The 22,035-nt window shown below is 37.2% G+C and overlaps 2 protein-coding genes across 7 annotated transcripts in view; both read left to right on the forward strand.

The window, feature by feature from the left end:
- Positions 1-22,035, forward strand: part of ATP5PF (ATP synthase peripheral stalk subunit F6) — a 411,638-nt gene that overhangs the window by 121,763 nt on the left and 267,840 nt on the right. The gene's annotated exons all lie outside the window — the stretch shown is intronic.
- Positions 1-22,035, forward strand: part of APP (amyloid beta precursor protein) — a 249,330-nt gene that overhangs the window by 94,326 nt on the left and 132,969 nt on the right. For all 6 annotated transcript variants that reach the window (XM_012764451.2, XM_012764452.2, XM_012764453.2 and 3 more), the window contains exons 4-5: positions 11,339-11,451; positions 13,618-13,811. In XM_012764451.2, coding sequence (XP_012619905.1) covers positions 11,339-11,451; positions 13,618-13,811 — 307 coding nt within the window. The remainder of the gene's footprint in view (positions 1-11,338; positions 11,452-13,617; positions 13,812-22,035) is intronic.

Consider the following 22,035-nt stretch of genomic DNA (forward strand, 5'->3'; position numbering starts at 1 on the left):
ATTATACATCAGCCTAGTTGGCATTTTGTGAGCAATTATGTGGCTTTTTAAAAGCCCCACTTATAAGCCTAATTAATTGTATCTCTAAACTCTATCAGGCTTTGAGTTTTTTAATAATGTGGAAAGAAAGAAAAATGTCAGGAGAAAGCAGTCACTGAGGGATACTTATATTTTCAAGAAACAAAATCGAGAATTTAGGAGGATATCCCATCTCTATAGTGTCTGCTTTTCCAGCCCATCTTTCGGATTTTAGAGGACTTGAGCTAAGCTAAAAGTAGGTTCAAGTCTAAAAGAAACCTTACTTCAATTTTCACATGCAAATTAATCACGTACTTACTTATAAATACAAATTATAATATGAGAACTGCAAAAAGAGAAATGAGGGAAGATGGGCAGTTTGTTGGTAAATGGGGTTAATGGTAGTAACAAACGGCATTCAGTGGTATACCTCTCTGATTAAAAAATGTGTGTGGTATTAGGATAGCATATGGAATAAACTGTGCATACGCTCTCTGCATATTCGATTTGTGGTTTTTCTGCCTGGGTCTGTGTATATCTCTCTTTGGTTTCATATTTTCTCTGGTAACCTCAGCCTGTCCACAGCCAACTCACCACCGTTTGAAAGATAATTCTGATCTCTAAAATCTGATGCTAAGTCTCTACTGCCCAGTGATGGCCAGTAGCCACATGTGCCCATTGAGTGCTTGAAATGTGGCTCCTCCAAACGGTGCTGTAAGTGTAAAATGCACACATGATAGTTAGTCTGGGTGAAAAAAATATGTAGAATGTCTAGTAATAATTATTTACATTGATTACATGTAGAAATGATGAAATTTAGGATATACAGCATTAAATAAATTATATTACTAAAATTAATTTTGCCAGTTCCTTTTTAATTTTTTTCATGTGGCTATTAGAAATTTAAAATTCCATATGTGGCCTGCAGTATGTCTTTGTTGGACAAAGCTGCTCTAAGCGCTTTTGGTGCAGGATTATGTCAGGGCTTTCGTATTATTTATGGAACTGGGTACAGAGTGGAATTTTGTAATACTCAGTGGTAGCAGAGATAATCTCTTAAACATTAATCCAAATTGTGTTAGGTTTAATTTTTATTCTTGTCCCTCATCCTATTTGAACCTTTCTGGCATTTATAACATCACTTTTTAATATATGTAAATTACTACATCCGCCTGAGTCATTGTGTTGTTTTCAAATCTGGAACTCTTTCTACCATATTTTGTAACTTTTATAATAAAAGAAAAGGCAAACAAGGAGCAACATGGCTGTTAGGGATGTGTAAAAAAGGCACTCAGAACCTAAGATGGTGCCAAAGTGACAAATCTATGGGACAGGACACAGGCTTAGGGAAAGAAAGCATGAAAGATTTTATTTTTTAAAAGGAAAAACTGAGCCAGTCACAAAAAAGATAACTACTATATGATTTAATTTATGAGTGGGGAAATCAATGTGGTGGGCCTTGAGCAATTTTTTATTCAAGTAGAATAAAATAAAATAGAAAATATAATATCAGAGTTTATCATATATCATAAGAATATTGTATTGGTCCGTAGAGACAGAAAGCAAATTGGTGGTTGCCAGGGGCTGGAGGGAATGGGGAATGACTACTTCATGCGTATGAGGTTTCTTTTTAGGGTAATGAAATGTTTAGGAACTAAATAGAGGTAGTGGTTGTACAACCTTGTAAATGTACTGAATGCCACTGAATTGCACACTTTGAAATGGTTAAACTTGTGTTATGTGAATTTCACCTCTATAAAAAAAGATTATTGGTGGTAGGAAAAAAAATAACAAATAATATGATTTCACGTGATATCTACAATGGTCAAATTCAAAAAGACAGAAAACAGGATGGTGATTACCAGGGGCTAGAGGGATGGGGGATGGAGAGTTGTTGTTTAACGGTGTTCAGAGTTTCAGTTTTGCAAGACGAAGGGTTCTGGAGATGGAAGGTGGTGATGGTTATACAACAGCGTGAATGTACTTCACTCTGCTGAACTGTACACTTAAAAGTGGTTAAGTAAAACGTGTCTTACAATGCAATAACCTGTGACCTAAAAATAAAAAAAAAACCTTAATGAGGTTAGTTATAATGGGTAATCTTAAGTAGACCCTTGCTACCTGAAGGAGCAGCTGAATCTTATCACTTGGGAGCTTGTTAGAAAAGCAGAATCGGTCCCACCCTAGACGTCTCCAATCAGAACCTGCATTTTAACAAGATCCCCAGGTGATTTGTATGCACAGTAAAGCTCAAGAAGCCCTGCTCTACTAAACATCGTGTCTCAAAGTGTGGTCCAGGAGCCACCTGAATCAGACACACTCTGGGGAGGTGTGTTTTCAGGCCCATCCAGAACATGTAACCAGGTCCAGGCTGTGTGGCTGGGAAGAACATGAATTTCCAGTCTGACCCAGATCCCTGGTGATTCTGTAGCACATTAGAGTTTGAGAGCCTCTGATCTGGAAAGATTTAACAACCATTATTTTCACAGTTCCATCTTTTAACAGATGTTGGAATTATTACAAAAATTAGTACCAAAAAAGGCCTATTATTGATGAAATCAAGAATATGTCTAATAATTGACACAGTCAAAAAGAGGCAACAGAAAAAGCAGGTACAACTTATCTTGGATTGGTTAGTGAGGAAGCTATTTTTCAGGGTTTGTAGAATATTTTAACACTAGAGTGAGAGTCAGGGTCCAGAGTGAGCCTGCTCTTATTATTAGCTTTGCTGAAACCCATCAGAACTGAAAAGGAGAATTGACATTCTGTGACCAGTTAGTTTACATTCCTAAGACAAGGTTAAGTTTGGAAAGCAAAGAATTCCCTTTATCGTTGATACATGTGTTATTATTCTGAAATTCTTTAACTATTTAAAAGAATTTTGATGCCACATGTTACTGGCACATTATTTTTGCTGAGAAAACCTCAAACCAAGCTCTGACTAGTTGTTATAGATGCTATGGATGAGAAGCCTGAGTTACTAAGATCTTTTTAACTCTAGTTTTTCAACTACGGTAATTTCATAGACATTCTTTTGAAGGCTAGAATGTGGAAGGCTAGAATATGGAACCAAATAGGTATGCCTCTATTATATGAAATTTTGTATTAATTTTATATTAATTACAAAATTTTGTTTTAAATACACTTTATAACAGTTTTAGATTTATAGAAAAAATTGAGAGGATTGTGTGGAGAGTTCCCATATACTTGGCACCTAGTTTTCCCTGTTATTAACATCTTATATTCATAGGGCAGATTTGTTAAAATTTATGAACCAATTTTGATACATTTAGCAGTAACTAAAATCCATATTTTATTGAGATTTCTTTAGTTTTTATCTAATGTCCTTCATTCTAGGATCTTATCCAGGAAAGCTCATCACATTTAGTTGTCAGGTCTCTTTACTCTCCTCTTGGCTGTGACAGGTTTTTATACTTCCCTTATTTTGAATTACCTTGACAGATTTGAGAAGTACCGGTCAGATATTTGTAGGATTCCCCTGTATCAGAGTTTTCTTTTGCTTTGACTGGGGTTATTGGTTTTAAAAAGGAAGGTCACAGAGGTAAAGTGCCCACTTCTTCACGTCATGTCCAGGGAACGTATTATTAACATGATATATCACTGTAGTGTTTGTCAAGTTTCTCCACTTTAAAGTTACTCTTCTCCCCACCTCTTTGTGTACTTTACTCTTTGGAAGGAGTTCACTTTGCACAGCCCACGACTAAGGAATGAGAAGTTATACTTCACCTTCTCAAAGACAGAGTAGCTACGTAAATTATTTGGAATTCTTCTGCACAGATTTGTCTGTTTTCTCCCATTTATTTATTTATTCATTCATTCATTCGATCATTTGGACTCATGGAGATTTATATTATACTCTGATTTAAAATCCAGGACGACTTTATATTTATTGTTGCTCAAATTATTCCTGCTTTAGCTATTGGGAGATTTTTCAGATGGCTCCTGTGATCATTTGACATAGTCTCTTCTCCCTCCCCCCCTTACAAGATGGTCCAGGTTTATCTTGTATATTTTCTACCCAGCAAACCCTTGTTCCTTTTATTGCAGAATAGTATTAAAACCTGGATGTATGCTTTTTGCTACTGGAGTGTCTTTACTTTTAAGACTTCTCAGCTGACAAAGAAAGGCAGTATATTTGTCTCTATTTGCTTTTGTATTATGCATATCTATAAATATTTCTATAGCTAACTATATTAAACTATAATATTCATGTCTATATTAAGCTAAATACAAGGTCATTCTGATGTCTCCAACTCTGATATATCACCACATGGACATTCTACTTTTTCCCCTTACTTACTTGTAAATTCTCACTCTGTCCATCATCCATTTACTTAATTGTTCAGTTTCAGTATACATGCATAGCAGTAGGGGAATTATTAACCCATATGTATGTGAGGATTTTGAAAAGCTGAAGAATTGCTAGCAAATTTTTATTTTGTTCTCATCTTTTAAAAAATATATGTCCTTTGAACTATTTTGAATTTTTTAAAAAAAGAAAAACAGTTTATTATAATGGACTTCAAAGTTGCATAAGACAACAATTTTCTATACATGTTAAAATCCTAATTTAGTCTCACAGTGCAAAACACCCCATCACATTGAAAGAATTCTAGCTATTATTCATGCCTTGGACATTTGTAAAAATATATTTAATATTTGTTCATTATATTTTCAGCCAAAGTACTATTTTCATTATTTTAACATCAGTGTTTATTCAGAGCCTGGGTCAAACACCATTTTCATCCCACACTCATCCTGCCATTTATGTCTGTACGTGGTTATGTACATGAGGCTGGATGGAGTGCATTCCCCTGAGTAAATAGGAGGGAAGATTTAGGTGAAACTTTTAGTGTTCATTTCTTTTTGCCTTTAGCTAATCGTGATCCATTTAGTTGATCTGCCATCTGGCAAATAGTTCTCATCTGAAGAATCCCATCTGTCAGTTCTCACCATTATCTGGTAGTAGTTGCAGTGAAATGTTGGTGACGGCCACAGTCACTTTTTAAAAGGATGTGTAATTCACCCTCATGTCCTCTTTAAGGATCCAGTAACTGCCCACACTCTGAAGCAAAACCCATAATGGTTTTACCACATGGAAAGTTTGTTAAGAAGTGTTTTGGCTGCTTCTGTATTCTTCCCATCTCTTGAGTATAAATGCTTCCTAGAAAAATTTTCTCTGCCTATTTGTTAAAACATGAAAGTTACAAAATATCAGACTATGATGATCAAATTAAAAACAAATGTTTGTGGCGTAAGAGTTTGAAATGGTAAAATAAAAAATCACTTGAGGAGAGGTTTGTCCACAGTTATTTTGATGCACACATATTAAAATGTGTAGTAGGAGAGGTAGTAAGCACATAAGTGTGGAATGTTTTGCTTCTCTGCATGCATGAAGGAAAATGAGGAAAGTCTTGTCCAGTCTTTTCTATCTTCAGTGTAAAATATCTCCCAGTTATTTGAATAGGAAAAAGCCAGGTCCTTGACTTCTCTCAGTTTGGTTCTTTAAATTTGACATTTAGCTGACATCCAGAATCTTAGGACTACTTACTGACTCTACTGCTCTCATCTGGTCCAAGCCATTGCCATCTCCTAGGGGGATTATTGCAGCAACCCCCTATCTTGGCTTGTTACTTCTAATCTTGACCCTGAGGGCAAGAATAATGAGAGAAAACCACAATTGAGCCTTCTCATATTGCTCAAGAGTATTGGCCAGAGTGTTGACAGTGTTGAAGGCCTCACTCGCCTACCTCCCACTTACTCACTCATTGATGTCCTCTTCATCTGTGTCCTTTCCATTGATCCCTCTGGCAGCTCTGGTCTCCTGGCTCTTCTGGGAGCTCACTAGGTTTGTGTCTGCCTCAGGACCTTTGCACTTGTTGCTTCCTCTGGCTTGAATATTCTTTCCTCTGATTTCAGATAGTTTGTTCCCTCACTTCCTCAAGTCTTTGCTGAAATGTCGTATTTTCAAGTCGGCCTTCCCTCACCACCCTATTTAAAATCCACCCCCTTGGGAAAAAATCCCTATCCTCTTTCTTTTTGTTTTGAGACAGCGTCTCACTTTGTTGCCCAGGCTAGAGTGAGTGCCATGGCATCAGCCTAGCTCACAGCAACCTCAAACTCCTGGGCTCAAGCAATCCTTCTGCCTCAGCCTCCCGAGTAGCTGGGACTACAGGCATGCGCCACCATGCCCGGCTAATTTTTTTTCTATATATTTTAGTTGGCCAATTAATTTCTTTCTATTTTTAGTAGAGATGGGGTCTCGCACTTGCTCAGGCTGGATTCGAACTGCTGACCTTGAGTGATCCTCCAGCCTCAGCCTCCCAGAGTGCTAGGATTACAGGCGTGAGCCACCGTGCATGGCTCCTATCCCCTTTCTCTCCATAAGATTTATTAGCATCTACTAGATACTCTATTTTATCTGTTTTCTTTATTGTTTGCCACTAGAATCTTAGTTCCACCTCTTGTGTTCCCTACTGTATTCTCTGCACTAAGGAAGAGTAGGAAGTACTCAGTGAAGAGTTAGCAGACAAAGGTCTGTGGCTGCCGGAGGGGCTTCGGGGAGCTCCCTCCCCCATAGCCAGGACCAGCACTCAGTCAGAAGTTGAGAGGGTCGATCTTTCTGATTCTATAATTGTAGTGTTAGGGACCGACCTTCCACAGCCCCACCGGACAGAAAAGCAGAGACATTGAGGATGCAATCACACAAGAGGAGGTTTATTTTCTGGCTAGCCAGGGTCCAAGCCCCAGAGCACCAACGCAGTGGCCACTCTCGCAGGCAAGGACCCTCCTTTGTGTGTTTGTCCCCTTTTATAACTTAGTTGTTTACACACTGGTCAGGCATCCACCCCCACAGTGATTTTCACTTTAGCCTGCCCCTGATAGGCCCTAACCTGTTCTGGGTCCTAGCTGAGAGACTCAGGTTTTTGCTCTCTTTGTCTTTTTCCTCTGCATCCCATAATATACTCATAATGCCTTGCGGTTAGCAAATAAGCAGCAAACAGAAGCTGGAAGGTGTCTATTGTCCTTATAGCCCAGGATCTTACAGTAGGACTCTGTGCCACTGTGTTGACCGCTATTATTTATTCCTCATATCATAAGCAGTACTCAGATGTAAAACAACACCATCTCATCTGTGGGGCCACAACTGGGTCGTGATAATGTAATGAAAATAAAACCCCATTGCCTTCAGCAGGGGCAAGATAGGTGATCAATAAATGGTGAAGAATAGCTGTCACTCTTTTTATTACTGTGATTATTATTCATATGAGAAACAGTGGTGGTTGATAAAATACTGAGGAAAAGGATCATATAACTTATTGAGTTATATATAATCAATATATTCAATATCAGTATGTATCAATATAATCAATATATATATGATCAATATAACTTATTGAGCACCTCTGTTCTGGGTGCTTTATGGATATTTATTTACTCATTTAATTCTCCAAGCTGTGCCATTTACTACACGTGTGACCTGGGCTGTTATATATCCTCTCATTCTCACCACCTTCTCTTACCACGTGGGATTATTGGAGCCGCTTCGTGGATGGTTCTGAGGAAGATGAGAAGATGCACATGAAGTATTAATATTTAGGGCAGTGTCAGGCACAGAATTCAGAGTTACTGAAAGTACCTACATTTTACTTTCACAAGCCAAGCTGGTCTGGGCCCATAGCACAAGGAAATGGAGGATTTGCCCTTTTTCAGTAATTTTATTGCTGGAACATTCCACCCTCCTTCCTCCCACCCCCACCCTTTTCCTGAATCATTTTTACGTCAAGAAACAAGGAAGGGAGGATACAACTTGGGCATAAATCCAAAGACTTCAAACATTTTTGGCCCTTTATTCCCGTGATTCTCAAAGACCATGAACTCTTAAATCAATCTTTTCAGTCCCAGTGTAACTCTTCAGAACTTGAGCAGTCTCAGTATGTTTTTGTTTTTCATTTTTAAAGAGATGGGATCTTGCTATGTTGCTCAGGCTTGCATCAAACTCCTGGGCTCAAGCAATTCTCCAGCCTCAGCCTCCTGAATAGCAGGGACTACTGGCATGTCCCACTGTGTCCTTTGGCAGTCTCAGTTTTGAGACACCCTTCCCCTTCTCATTTATCCCTGTGCCATGGATTGGGGGCTCCCTTGGTTTTAGTTGTAGCACTTTATACTTTCAGTTCTTTTGTGCTGGTTTTGTTTTGTTTCGTTTTAGAGCCTGGCAGATAGGCTGGAGTGCAGTGGCCTCATTGTAGCTTACTCTGTAACCTTAAACTCCCTGGTTCAAGTAATCTTCCTGTCTCAGCATCTTGGGTAGCTAAGACCACCACATCTGGCTAATTTTTAAATTCTTCTGTAGAGATGAGGTCTGGCCTTGTTGCCCAAGCTAGTCTCAAACTCCTGGCCTCAAGCTATCCTCCTGCCTTGGGCACCTCCCACAGTGCTAGGATTCTAGGCGTCAGTCACCATGCCTGGCCATGTCTGTCTTTTGCAAAGGCAACATAAAGAAATTGAAAAATATATTGCTATCTCTGAATTCCACAGTGCTACTTGTCTGTTTAATATTCATTCCCAGTTTTTCCTAAGAGAAGTCCATACTTTTTTGTTCAGGGTGACAGTGTGCTTGGCTGAAAGTACTTTCACAGATTCTCTTGCAGGTAAATGTGGCCAGAGAACATAGTAATGGCATATACAGTATTTGTGGGAATCTCTGGGGAGTGTGTCCCTTCCAAGTAACATAGCAAATCTTCATTAGGAGAAAAGAGAAAAGATAAACAGAAACCCTTCAATCCTTGGCTTGTTCCTCCTGCTTTCTGCCTGGAACTTGGACACAAAGCCTTAAATTTGGGGGGCCAATTTGCAACCACAAAACATGGGGATAAAAGCCAACATATTATGGATGGCAGTACAGAATGGTAGGAATAGTCTGGTCCCTGATGGCATCATGGAACATCTGCAGTGGCCTTAGCCACGATATCACTTCTTAATGTGAGATGCATAATTACATAGTGTGTTTAAGCCGCTGCTCAACATGTGTTCTATCCTGTACAGCTGAACTGCTTTATATGGCTTGCTAGTTAATTTAGGTCTGGTTTTATTGTGAAATTGACCACTTTGTAGATTATAGCATTAAAGTATTTCACAATCTAAGAGTGAATCTTTTTTTGTAAAAGCCAAAGGAAATTGGCCAAATTAGACCATTTTGCCCAGAGTTTAAATGAGTGAATTTAGTTACCACTCTTGGATGGAGAGCCCAGAGACCTGGATTTTCAGTCCAGTTCTCCTGCCAGTTGGCTCTGTGGACAAGCCACTTGACCTGGGCTCTTTTCCTACCATCTGCTAAGTGAGGTAATTTGAGCTGTACAGTTTCTCAAAGACCACCAAAGAGCTAGTGGATTGAGGTTTGGAGAGTCCTTACTGAATTTGCCATCCTTATTCACCTTGCCAAGACCTTATAGCCAAGAAGCCAAACCTAGATTTTGTTCATTAGCTTTGAAAACTCCCCTTCAGTTAGGATTTTGTGTGTGTGTTTTTAATATAAATTGTGAATTGTTTAAACAAGGAACCGAATTGTATGGTCATCATACATGGTTATCAGTAAACATGCATAATATATATTGCTGAATTTATCTACTCAGAATAAATGGTACCAAATTTCCTAAAGTTTGGTGTAAACAGGAACATGATTTCTCTTATGATACTTAATATATTTTGGCCTTTTGTCTCTTACATTTGAATTCTATTAAGAATTTTCTTTTTTACATGAAAAATTAAACCAAAGAAACAATAGGTTTATTTGAAAAATAAAAGCATACATGGTTCTTTGTGGAAACTCCAGGTATATACTATTGTATTTTTTAAAAAGTAGTAAATGTATTTTTTTAGAACAGTTTAAGTTCATAGCACAATTCAACAGAAAGTACATAGATTCCCACATACTCCCTGTCCTAGCATTGATTTTTAAATAGAATTTTTTAGAATGAAAATGAAAAGAAACCATGCCAAGCCAGTTTATAAAGAAAGGTTCATTATATATTTACTACTCTTCTTTAATGGATATTAAAAATTTTTAACATATTTTTGTATTTTAGTTGCTTAAATTTTCAGAAATATAATATTCTATTATGTTTCATCAATTTTGAAAGTAATATAAGCAATGCTATATATTGCTATATTTTATTTTAATGTTAGAGTACAGTGAGTTTTCTGTTTTGCCATTAGTCCTGATGGTTTCTTAAATAACCAATATTAATCCTTTAAAAAACAGTCTCATTTTGGGGAACATTATTTCTTAGCTATATGCAATACTAGAAATTTAAGATCATCTTTGCAATATTAAATGAAATGTTTTGCCAATTAAAAAATTCAGTAACCTTATATAAACATAATAAATGTTATAATATGATTAATGCAGTATAAGTCCCTTTGATGAACATTAGATTTTACCAAAGTAAATATCTTTCTGTGACTTTGGCTTTGCATTATAGTCTAGTCCTCAGCAGATTGACTAAGAGCAAATAAAACAAGATGTATTTCATTTTGTTGTGTGGCATTTATTGTCCACTTTATGCCTTGAGAACTCTTTCAGGCCAAAGTTGAGAATATCTGATACCTGCTCCTGATTTTATCATGAACTGATTTAGTAGCTGTGGGCCAGGCATTTAATCTTTCCAGTGATTATTGTAGGACTTTATATAATATCTTTATGTCTTCTGTACCAGAAATGCCTAGAAATAATTTGCATGATATACATTTTCTTTCAAAGTACAACAAAAGTCTGTGGAGTAGTTTTCATAATTTAATTGAATTAAGCTGTCTCTTGTGCATGTATTCTCTAAATATATATAATACACACACGCATGTATAGTTTTTTTGCTTAGGAAATAGAAAGATGCTAAAATGTGTATTAGTTTACAAGCAGATTAAAATGTCTAAGAAAGAGGAGTAGGCGATGATTTATATTGTCTACTCAGATGGTTACATAGACAATGTCAATCTTTGTGCTTTACCTCCCTGTTGTAATTGAATGGTAATTGATTCTCTAGTTAACCAGCTTATATAGGATTAATTTGGAAGTAAGAAATTCAGATAAATTAAAGAAAGATTTCACTTAAAACATGTAGGAAATATTTTAACCATGAAGGTCTATGTGACAAGGAACTGACTGGGTAACTGGAGGTCAGATTCAACATTCTAAAAGGTTCTAGAGTCTTGATTGGATTGCTCAGGTGTCGAAAAGCTGTGTAACTTCTCTGAAGTCCAGCTAAGAGACAGAATGACAAGAAGTGGTTTTCCTTTCTTTCAGTTGGTGAGTTTGTCAGCGATGCCCTTCTTGTTCCTGACAAGTGCAAATTCTTACACCAGGAGAGGATGGATGTGTGCGAAACCCACCTCCACTGGCACACCGTCGCCAAAGAGGTACCAGCCTGTAACTCCCTTCTTCCTGCATAGTGAAGATTTCCTGGGGCCACACCTAATGACATTTTAGAGGGTATTTTGAAATAACAGCTATGTTGATAAATATGTTCTTTAAAAAAATCACTACTGCAAAATACAGTAGTCTCCCCTTGTCATTCCAAGACCCCCATGGGGTGCCTGAAACCACAAAAGTATTGAATCCTACGTAAACTATGTTTTTTCCTATACACACCTGTGATAAAGTTTAATTTATAAATTAGACACAATAAAACATTAACAGTAACTGATAGAACGATTATAGTAATACATTGTAATAAAAATTATGTGAATGTGAAAAAAATAAAAATAAAAAATCACTACTATTCATAACTTTTTTTAGTAGATTTTATTTTTTTAGAGCAATTTTATATTCACAACGAAATTGAAGAGAATGTACAGAGCATTTCCATATACCCCATGACCCCTACAGGCACAGCCTCCCCTGTCTATGAATACTTTTAAGTAGTTAAAAACAGGACCAGTTGAATTAGATTCATTATGTGTGTGTACCATGTTTTATAACTTAAAATAAAACTATAATTTTTAATAGCTATGACTTTAAGATTTACCTTTCAAATTATTTTTCATTCACCTATTGTTTTCATTTGTCATATACAAACTTTTTATTATGTACCTTTTCCCTTCTTACCGCTTGCTGAATACAGTGTTAGACCAGGGAAATAACTACCTGAAAGCTATGGTTAGAATTCTATTTCTCAGTTATGCCAATTTTGTATTTACCACCTTTAATTTCCCACAGTGGGTAAATCTGTACCTAGCTCTTTGCTAACTTCTGCTTTTGCCTAAGCCAATAGAAGACAAGTGACAGCTAGCATGAAAATGTCACCTTGTGGTATGACCACCTTCAAAACTGCTTTGTCCTTTTGACATATTATGGTTTTCTAATAAATTTATATAGGTTGGTTGTGATGAGATCAGTCTACTAGAATTAGATTCTTTTATCTAGTCAGTAGTTCTCCACTGGGGTCGATTTTGCACCCGTATCCCTCTGCAGGAATATGTCTGGAGACATTTTTGGTTCTCACATCTAGGGGAGTTGGTATTAGGCGAAGAATTCTGCTGAACATGTTACAGCGAACAGAATATCACCCCACTTCCCCTCTAGCAGGAATTATGAGTCCAAAGCATCATAGTGCTGAAGTTGAGAACTGTAAGCTGACTCAACTTAATCATTCTCTCATAGCCTTAAAGCTGTTAGACAGAAAATGCCATTATTTTTGCCTTTTATAAAGTAATATGTTCTGATTTACTGTAAAATAAAAATTTCTTTATGTAAAAATATGTTGTAGAAGTTTAAGAGCTTGCTGAGCTTAAGAAAACAAACCAAATCATTTGGAGCCCAGCTACGCTTCTAATAACCTCATTTTTCATTTCTTCTGAGTTTTCAGAAGAAAAATTCTTTGTTGTTACTAAGAAACAAAAATGACTCCTGTAAGGTCAAAATACATTTCGTAATAGTTTCATTGTTTACCTATATGTGTTGAATTATTAATCTTTCCTTTGTCTCCAGTGGATGCTTTCAGAATTTTAATGTTCATCTAGATTTGTGCAAATTTAGCAAATTCCAGGAAAGCAAAACGATGTTGAAGGAGAAATCTCTAATGACTACAAGTTCTGATTCATAGTGGCTGCCCAGAGGGTAATTTCTTCTCTTCCCACGATTGTTACCCTGGAAGTGAACCAAGAGAGTTAGAATTTCTAGAATAAGGCAGGTCTAAGTGAGAAGAACTTCCATCTGTGATGGAGGTGGGAGTGAGTCAGGATGTACCCAGAACCCTTATAATTTCCTGATATGCCAATAAAGCCAGAAAGCAGTGGTTCTCTGGTATTTATTCCCCAGTGCAGGCTCCTTCTACATCCCAATTGGTTTCTATTCCCATTGTTTTTATAAGCCTCTATTGTATAACATTGTGTTCTTATTAACTAAATAATAAAATTAAAAAAAAAAGTACCCAAGTAACCCGTGCTAAAGAAGCCCCACTGTAAATTCACCCAAAAAGCACATGGTTGTTTTCTCTATAAAACTGGTTCCTAAAGTATTGAGTCGGTGTATTGATTGTTATATTTGGGATACCACGCTCACTGTTTTCTCCTTACTCTTTTTAGACATGCAGTGAGAAGAGTACCAACTTGCATGACTATGGCATGTTGCTGCCCTGTGGAATCGACAAGTTCCGAGGGGTAGAATTTGTGTGTTGCCCGCTGGCTGAGGAAAGTGACAATATCGATTCTGCTGATGCAGAGGAGGATGACTCTGATGTCTGGTGGGGCGGAGCAGACACAGACTATGCAGATGGGAGGTAAGGTGGCTTTTGTGTTGGGGTTGCATAGATGCTGAGACATCTTGCATATAGTTTCTGTATTCTTCCATAAATTTATCTTTCTGTTGATCTCTACCTACTTCCATCAGAGTTTGCTGTTAAGGAAAAGCATCTAACCCTAAAGTCTTGTTATGATTATGACATACCATTTAATTAATATAATTGATCAACCACCACTGAGCTAAAGTTTTAAGTATTTTATTTTAATCTTAAAAGTTGGGATCAAAATCCCACTGATAATTACAGTAGGTTACCGGTAGCTTTAACAGGGAGTTGAAATCTGAAGTGAATGATATGGCATTCTGTTTTGATCTTAAATGTAGAATTAAAAAAAAATTTTTTTTTTTGTTTATTTGTTTGGTTTTTTTTTTTTTTTGAGACAGAGTCTCGCTTTGTTGCCCAGGCTAGAGTGAGTGCCATGGCGTCAGCCTAGCTCACAACAACCTCAAACTGCTGGGCTCAAGCAATCCTTCTGCCTCAGCCTCCTGAGTAGCTGGGACTACAGGCATGCGCCACCATGCCTAGCTAAGTTTTTCTGTATATATTAGTTGGCCAATTATTTCTTTCTATTTATAGTAGAGACGGGGTCTCACTCTTGCTCACACTGGTTTCAAACTCCTGACCTAGAGCAAGCCACCCGCCTCAGCCTCCCAGAGTGCTAGGATTACAGGCATGAGCCAGTGCACCTGGCCAAAAAAATTTTTTTGTTTATAGATTTAGGGGGTCCAAGTGCAGTTTTGTTATATGGATATATTGCATGTGGCGAAGTTTGGGCTTTTAGTGTAACTATCACCCGGATAGTGTGCATTGTACCCACTGAGTAATTCCTAATCCCTCATCCTTTCCCACCCTCCCACCCTTCTGGCCCCAGTGTCTATTATTCCAGTCTCTATGTCCATGTGTACACATTATGTAGCTCCCAGTTAGAAGTGAGAAGTATTCTTAAACACTATCTTAGATTATCAGTCTAAGGGATTGACAATCTCAATGGAAATTTTTGTTAAGAAAGGTTTGGTTTGGGGTTTTTGTTTTGTATGTGTAGGATTTGTTTGTTTGTTTGTTTGTTTTTGCCTTTTATCATCTTCTTTTCCTTCATGACTGAAGTCAGAGACATTCATAAGTGTTTGTTAATGTTTTTTTAACTGTCTTTGATTTCATAATTGTTAAGAAACCTATTTTCTTCTCTTTTTCTTCAGGATCTTAATCCTGTAACTCATCTGATTCCCATTCTTAATTGAAAACAAACATCTATATTTCTTAGGTTAGAAATGCCATCTGGTTCAGTCATCGATTTCACACTCTATCATCCCCCAGAAGGTGATGATTGTATCATTTCTCTTCTTCCTTCAGTATTCTCTCAGATGTTCCCGAATGTTACAGATTTCCAATTAGAACATTAAATAGGAGTTACGAGACTCATTAATATAAAGTTTCCTAACTTTGAGGTATGGATTTTCTGCATGAGTCTGCAACGTATTTTGTAAAAATTTAAAATTAATTTTACAAATCAATAAGAATTTATGTGCACTTGAGAGCCCTAGCTGCCTTATCAGTTAAGAAAACTAACCTTCTTTTTAGTGACTATGGCCTAATTTTATCAGGGCTCTCCTTTTGTTAGCTGTGCTCGTTTGTGTTCCACCTTAACCTGGTTTAAAAAGAAATCGTATGCAGTGTAGCTGGACATAAAGCTTAACAAACAAACTAATTTCAAAGGATGAGGGAGAGAAATAAGCAAAAAGGCAACCCATGTGTTTGCTAATATTTGTGTATGCTTGTAAAAGTTGAAATTTAAATGGTATAAACCCTCCCCCCAGGGCAGGAAACATCAGTGATGCAGGATTTGCTGATGGGAAAGCTTTAGAGCTTTTTTCTACGGAATTAATTAGTGGGGTTCTGAACCATGGCTGGTTCCCACACCTGTATTCCACGTGCCAGATGTGGAATCTCCCTCGGTTTGGGTTTAATTGCTGCTTTGTCTAAGAGTAGAATTGCCTAATTTTCATTGTGGTTTTGTGTGTGTGAGTGTGTGTGTGTGTGTGTGTGGCTTCTTTTTATTCTTCCTCAGTCATTTCTATATTTGAAAGTTTCAGAACGACTTGCTGAAAAAAATTCTTGGCACCAGGACTCTGACCACACATTGCCAATCTGGCACTAAAAAGGGAGATTTTAAGTTGGACAGCCATTTTCTCTGTTCATAGGCTGTTGGGTCTTGGATTTGATAACTTCCCATTGCTGAGTTGACTGTACTTGGTAAACAATGTGCATAATGTCCAGTAAACCAAGAAAGCTCCGGGGCTGGTGTTAAAAACTGTGGAGCTAGATATATACTTGTAGTCTTGTATCAATGTTGGTGACCTGCCATTCATATACATGGGACTTTTGGAATTAAAAATAGCTGTTTTTGCTTTATCCTGAGTGACAGGCCTTTGCAAGGCCATCTTTCCCATTTAACACATTTTATGTGTCTTGTAATACCTCCATTTTATTGTGAACACATTACAACGTGTCTTGATATTTTTCTCTTGCACTCCTTCCAACTTACTCAGTTGAAAGCATTACCAACATTGTGTCTTAGGACACCTGTTCATCAGTAGCCCTTTCTTTTCCTACATCCCTTCTCTGGTGCTGGCCTTGAGTGCCTTGTTTATTTATTACTGATAGTCAATACCTTCCTTGACATTCATCTCTCTGATTATACCACTCCTCTCTGTCATTGTTATAATCACCAAATTGCAGGAGATGGATTTTTGTTTTCTTTTAATTTATTGTATCACCTTATGCTAGGGCAAACATACAATTTATTATCCAAACCCGAGAACACTAGGACCAGAGTCATAAACTGAAGGACCCAGGCAAACTGAGTCATGTGACCACCCTACCTATTACTGTGTTCAGTGATATCACCATCTAAGCTGGTATCTGGTTGAAATATTAGCCAGCTCCTTCCTAGTTATCTTCATCTGTATCCCATTTCAGCTACCTGCAACACAGCCATCTCTTAGACTCTTGTTGTCCCTTAGAAATGTTGCACGCATAGGGTTTATAGCTTTGCCATTTCTCTCTGATCATGATCTTCCCTCATAAATACCTCCTCAGTTCAGGGTTTTAGTTCATAATCCTTCACCCAACCCCCAGTCTTTCTAACTGGGATGGAACCAATGGATAACCATTCTTTCCTATTCTATTAGATATCCTGGACTTGCTAGTACCCTTCATATTTTCTTAACATTTTGTCAATTCTCCATATCTAGGAAAAAATTAAATTCTTCCTTTACTTGCTTCTGTGGATTTCTAAGGTATCAAGTCACGTAACCTTACCAGTTAATTCCATTTCTTATTCATGCTGTAACATCAGCTGGGATGTTAATGTTACTAGATGCTCCTAATTATCCCTGTAAGACGACCTATCGTCTTCCCCATAGCAGCTGATCCAAGCCAACTCCATTCTCCTTGGTTCCCAGTGTAACCCTCCCTCCTGCTCTGCAGGTGACCCCTGCACAGTCATCCACTGTCCATTTCTGCAACATGGCACCTGGCATTTGGTGGGGGCCCAGTATGTGTTTGTGGAATAAGTTAATGAATTTTCCCCTCTTCCTCAACATCTCTCGTGCCTTCTTCCATCCCTTGTTTCCTGCCTTCCCTTTTATGATTATGTTATGATTACCTGAACTCTGCAGCACCTCCTCTCCCTGTCTTGTACTTTCAATCTTCCTTATCACTGGCTCCACCTCTGCCTGCAAACCTGCTGTTTCCTGAAGTACCTACCATTGCCTGATTTCAGATCATCGTTTGTCTCCTCCTAGACTAACTTCTTTGATTATCCCTTGCTACATCAATGCCTCCCTTTCTGCTATTATCCTTGTACTTTTTTGTGTTCTCATGATACTCATTCATACCTTGACTTTTATTCCCATTCCTTAAAATTAATGCTACTCCCGTCTTCTCCCTCAGCCTTCATCTGCTGTCTTCCCAGACAATTCCTTTCCATGCCTTAGTAGTCTTCCTATTATGCGTTTCCAATCCTGTTGACACTTGGTAAGAAATATTTCTGATGATTTCTTCTATCTGTAGAAAAGACCAAATTCTCCAGCGGGGCATTCAAAACTCTTCATTACTTGGCCTGAGCCTGCATTTTCATTTTTACCACATGTATGTTACTCTATCTACTGACGTTATCTACTGAAAAGGGGAATTTTTTCCTTTTTCACCAAATGGGGTTAATGTATGACAAACATATTTATCACCTCTAAAGTGCTACATGTTATCATGACCTCTCAAAATCCCATACATTTTTTAATGTTCACCTGAAAAGATGCCTCCTTTACAAGTCTTTACAAATGCCTTGCTCTCTTATGGTGTTATTGCTTTGCCTCTGTATTCTCGTAAGACTCATTTATACCATAACTTATCTTCCAATTAGTTGTAGTCATATCTCTTTTTATCTGCTAGAATCTAAACTACAGTTTATATGCCTGATATATATGTTGTACATAGGTCCACATTAATTATTAGCCAAGTTGAATTGTGTATTTTTAAATTTTTTTTCACAGCTCTTGGTAAGGACTTGGTGGTTCATAATTTGATGTTAAAGAATCTCCTATGTTTTACCACAGAGCTGTCAAATGGAAATAATACTATGAACCACATAGATCCTTTTTCATTTTCTAATAGTCTCTTTTAAAGTAGTAAAAAGAGACAGGTTAATTTAGTTTTAACAACATATGTTATTTAATCCAGTATATCCCAAATAGTAATTAAACATGTGACCAATATGAAAAAGCTAATAAGATAGTTCACATTCCTTTTTTGTTTGTTTGTTTCATACTAGATCTTCAAGATCCAGCACATATCTTAACACAGCATATTTCAATTCGAACTAGCCACATTTCAAATACTTGTAATAGTCACATGTGCTAGAGGCTACCATATTTGGACAGTGTAGCTCTAGATGATTTGAAATTTCTTACCACTTTTTATTTCTAATGAAGACATATGGTTTATATGACTCAATAATATAGTTTAAGGTTAAGCCACTCAATTTTTTTTTAATTGTGTTTTTAAGATTTTTTAAAAAATTGGTTTGGAATTAATATAATTAAGATATCAGGTCACTTGCATCCTTTCATTTTCAAAAGCATTCTTCTGTGGACCTGTAGGCAGGTATGGCTTCTTCCTCATCCATCAGAGGCAGTGGGTAAAGCAAGAGAGGAGTTTGTATCACTGACCCACACGCAAGCTGGGCTCCTACCAGCTGGCAGCCTCCTGCTTCCAGGAACCAACCCTCCTTTTGACACTTGAAATGTAGAGTCAGCATAGGACTTTAACACACCTGACTTAAAACACCGTCAGGGGACTCTATATGACAATTCTTGCTGAAGGAGAAAAGACAAGGGACTCCCATCTTCTCGAAACAAAATTTGATCCATGGTTTAATATATTTTATTAGTTATGGGTGATGAGACTTGTTCTGGTAGAAGTGTTTTTCTATTGTTAATAAGACATTTAGAGAAACAGTTTTGTGGGATTAGCCCTATTTTATGACCTCATTGAAAAAGAGGCAAAACAGATACTGTTTTAAAAATTTATTTGTAAATAACTCAGTATACTATTTCTCTAGCATGGTAATAATTAAGTTCTCACACCATCTCAAAATACCTATTTATGAATTAGTAACATAGTGTATGTAATAGTACAGATTCCAGCCATCATGGGTAAGAATGTTTTTTATGGGAAAATTCATATGGAAAACTAACCTGTGAGTTGGCCATGTAGCCAGTCTGGCCCTGGGAGTGAAGATCTAGAGTCTAAGCTTCCCTTCTCCGGGAACTGCAAAATCCAGGTGGATCCACATGGTCCAGTGGGGTTGTTGAATTTGTAGGGCAGGCCCTCTGATTTTTTATGTAAGCAGTTTTCCTACTGAGGAGTGGGGAGTAAGTCCTCACATTTTTCGAAAAACAGAATCTTGAATGATATATTTATTCTCTTATTTTCAGGGTTGCAGACATTAGTGAGAATGTGCTAAGAGGTAACCAGAGGTGTCTTCCTGGATAATTAGATAATATTTTTTTTTCTATTTCCTTTTATTTTTTCTAGGACTCTTGTGACATAGAATCTATTTGCTTTTAAAATTAAAAAAGACTGCTTAAGGCGGATCTGGATGACTGATTACTTGTGTCTGAATATCATCATTCCCTTCTTTGTGGCTGTATGTTATATGTAGCTCAGGATAGTCTACTTTAGTTCCTTTCTGCTTTGTGTGTGTATGTGTGGAGGGAGTGTAGTATATATGTGTGCAAGTAATGGAATGCATAATACCTTACTGCACCCCATTAAATGAATCAATTCTGGTGATTGCTGGAGCATCAGCTGTGGCAAGGGGTCACCTTGCCTCTCATTATACCAGGAAACGAGTTCAGCACCACTGACTATCTGCATATAATGGGCCCTTTACATTATTATTATTATTACTACTATTATTATTTACATTTTAACATTATTTTACAAATAATTTACAAAACTGAGAATAATGGGATAGTGAAAAATAACTTTATTAGAAATTTTAAGAACACATTAAAAGATGCAGTGGCTCATGCCTGTAATCCTTGCACTCGGGGAGGCCGAGATGGAAGGATCACTCTGGTCCAGGAGTTTGAGACCAGCCTGAGCAAGAGCGAGATCCTATCTGTACAAAAAAATAGACAAAAAACAGCCGGATGTGGTGGCCCACGCCTATAGTCCCTGCTACGTGGGAGACTGAGGCAGGAGAATCACTTGAGCCCAGGAGTTGGAGGTTGTAGTGAACTATGATGATGCCACTGTCTTAAAAGACCCTGTCTTAAAAAAGAATAACATAGTAAATATTTTTAAAATTTTAGTGAGAGTTTAAATATGGTAAACCCGTATTTTTATTCCAGATTTTCCTGGTTTTGAAGGTATGGATTTCCTAAATGGGCAGTGTTCTTTAGAATGCAGCTAGCTGCTGATCACCTTCCATGCTTGAACCTGGAATATACCCATTTTACAAATATTCATTCCAGATTTCAGTTATATCTCTATGAGGTTCTAGCTTATTGTATTTCTTGGTATTTGTCTTGCACTTATTATTTCACTTAATTATTTTAAAAATTGGATACATTTAAAACTTTGACAGCTCATAATTTTATTGACGAATATAGCTGTCTTCAGAATTTATAAATATTTTCAAGTTTAGATTTACAAACACCTATTAAATGATCAATCGGTCTCTTTTTTTCTTTTTCATTCCTACATCATCTCTTTCCTTCTATTAATAATTACCTTTATAGAAGAAATTCCTGGCCGGGCGCGGTGGCTCACGCCTGTAATCCTAGCACTCTGGGAGGCCGAGGCGGGCGGATTGCTCAAGGTCAGGAGTTCAAAACCAGCCTGAGTGAGACCCCGTCTCTACCATAAAAAAAAAATAGAAAGAAATTAATTGGCCAACTAATATATATATATATATATAAATCAGCTGGGCATGGTGGCTTGTGCCTGTAGTCCCAGCTACTCGGAGGCTGAGGCAGGAGGATCACTTGAGCCCAGGAGTTTGAGGTTGCTGTGAGCTAGGCTGATGCCACGGCACTCACTCTAGCCTAGGCAAGAAAGTGAGACTCTGTCTCAAAAAAAAAAAAAAAAAAAAAAAAGAAATTCCTTGTGCATTTCTCCACTTCCAAACTGTATCAAATAAATTTTATTGCACAAACATCATAAAATTTGTTGCATAAGTATTATAAAAGAGGAAAGAATATAGTCCCATCGTTTCGGTAATGGTGATTCAGGTTTTTCTTGCAAAATATTAAGTGGTAATATCTTTCCTATTGAATGACTAAGTGGATAAAAATACCATATTTCCTTTTTGTTCTTAGAAATACATGCTTACTTGTCACCTCTTGAAAATGAGAAAACTCATCTAGGATATTATCGCCTGAAGACTCATAGTTTAAGGTTTCACTTACATGATCAATTTCATTTATCTTCTGATTTATTTAATAATTGGCAAAGTGTCCACTCTGTCAGTTTTATCCTATTTGCCAAGATGTAGACAATGACAAATTCAGATTTTCAACTGTCTTCAATGAGAGTCACCAGACTTCTTTTATACCTTCTTGAAAGGTGATATACTGTACCTCAGGAGCACAGTAATACAAATATGATAATTTCCCTATTATTGCATCATCCTTCTAAG

The sequence above is a fragment of the Microcebus murinus genome, chromosome 1 (assembly GCF_040939455.1).
Source record: "Microcebus murinus isolate Inina chromosome 1, M.murinus_Inina_mat1.0, whole genome shotgun sequence".
NCBI classification, from domain to species: domain Eukaryota; kingdom Metazoa; phylum Chordata; class Mammalia; order Primates; family Cheirogaleidae; genus Microcebus; species Microcebus murinus.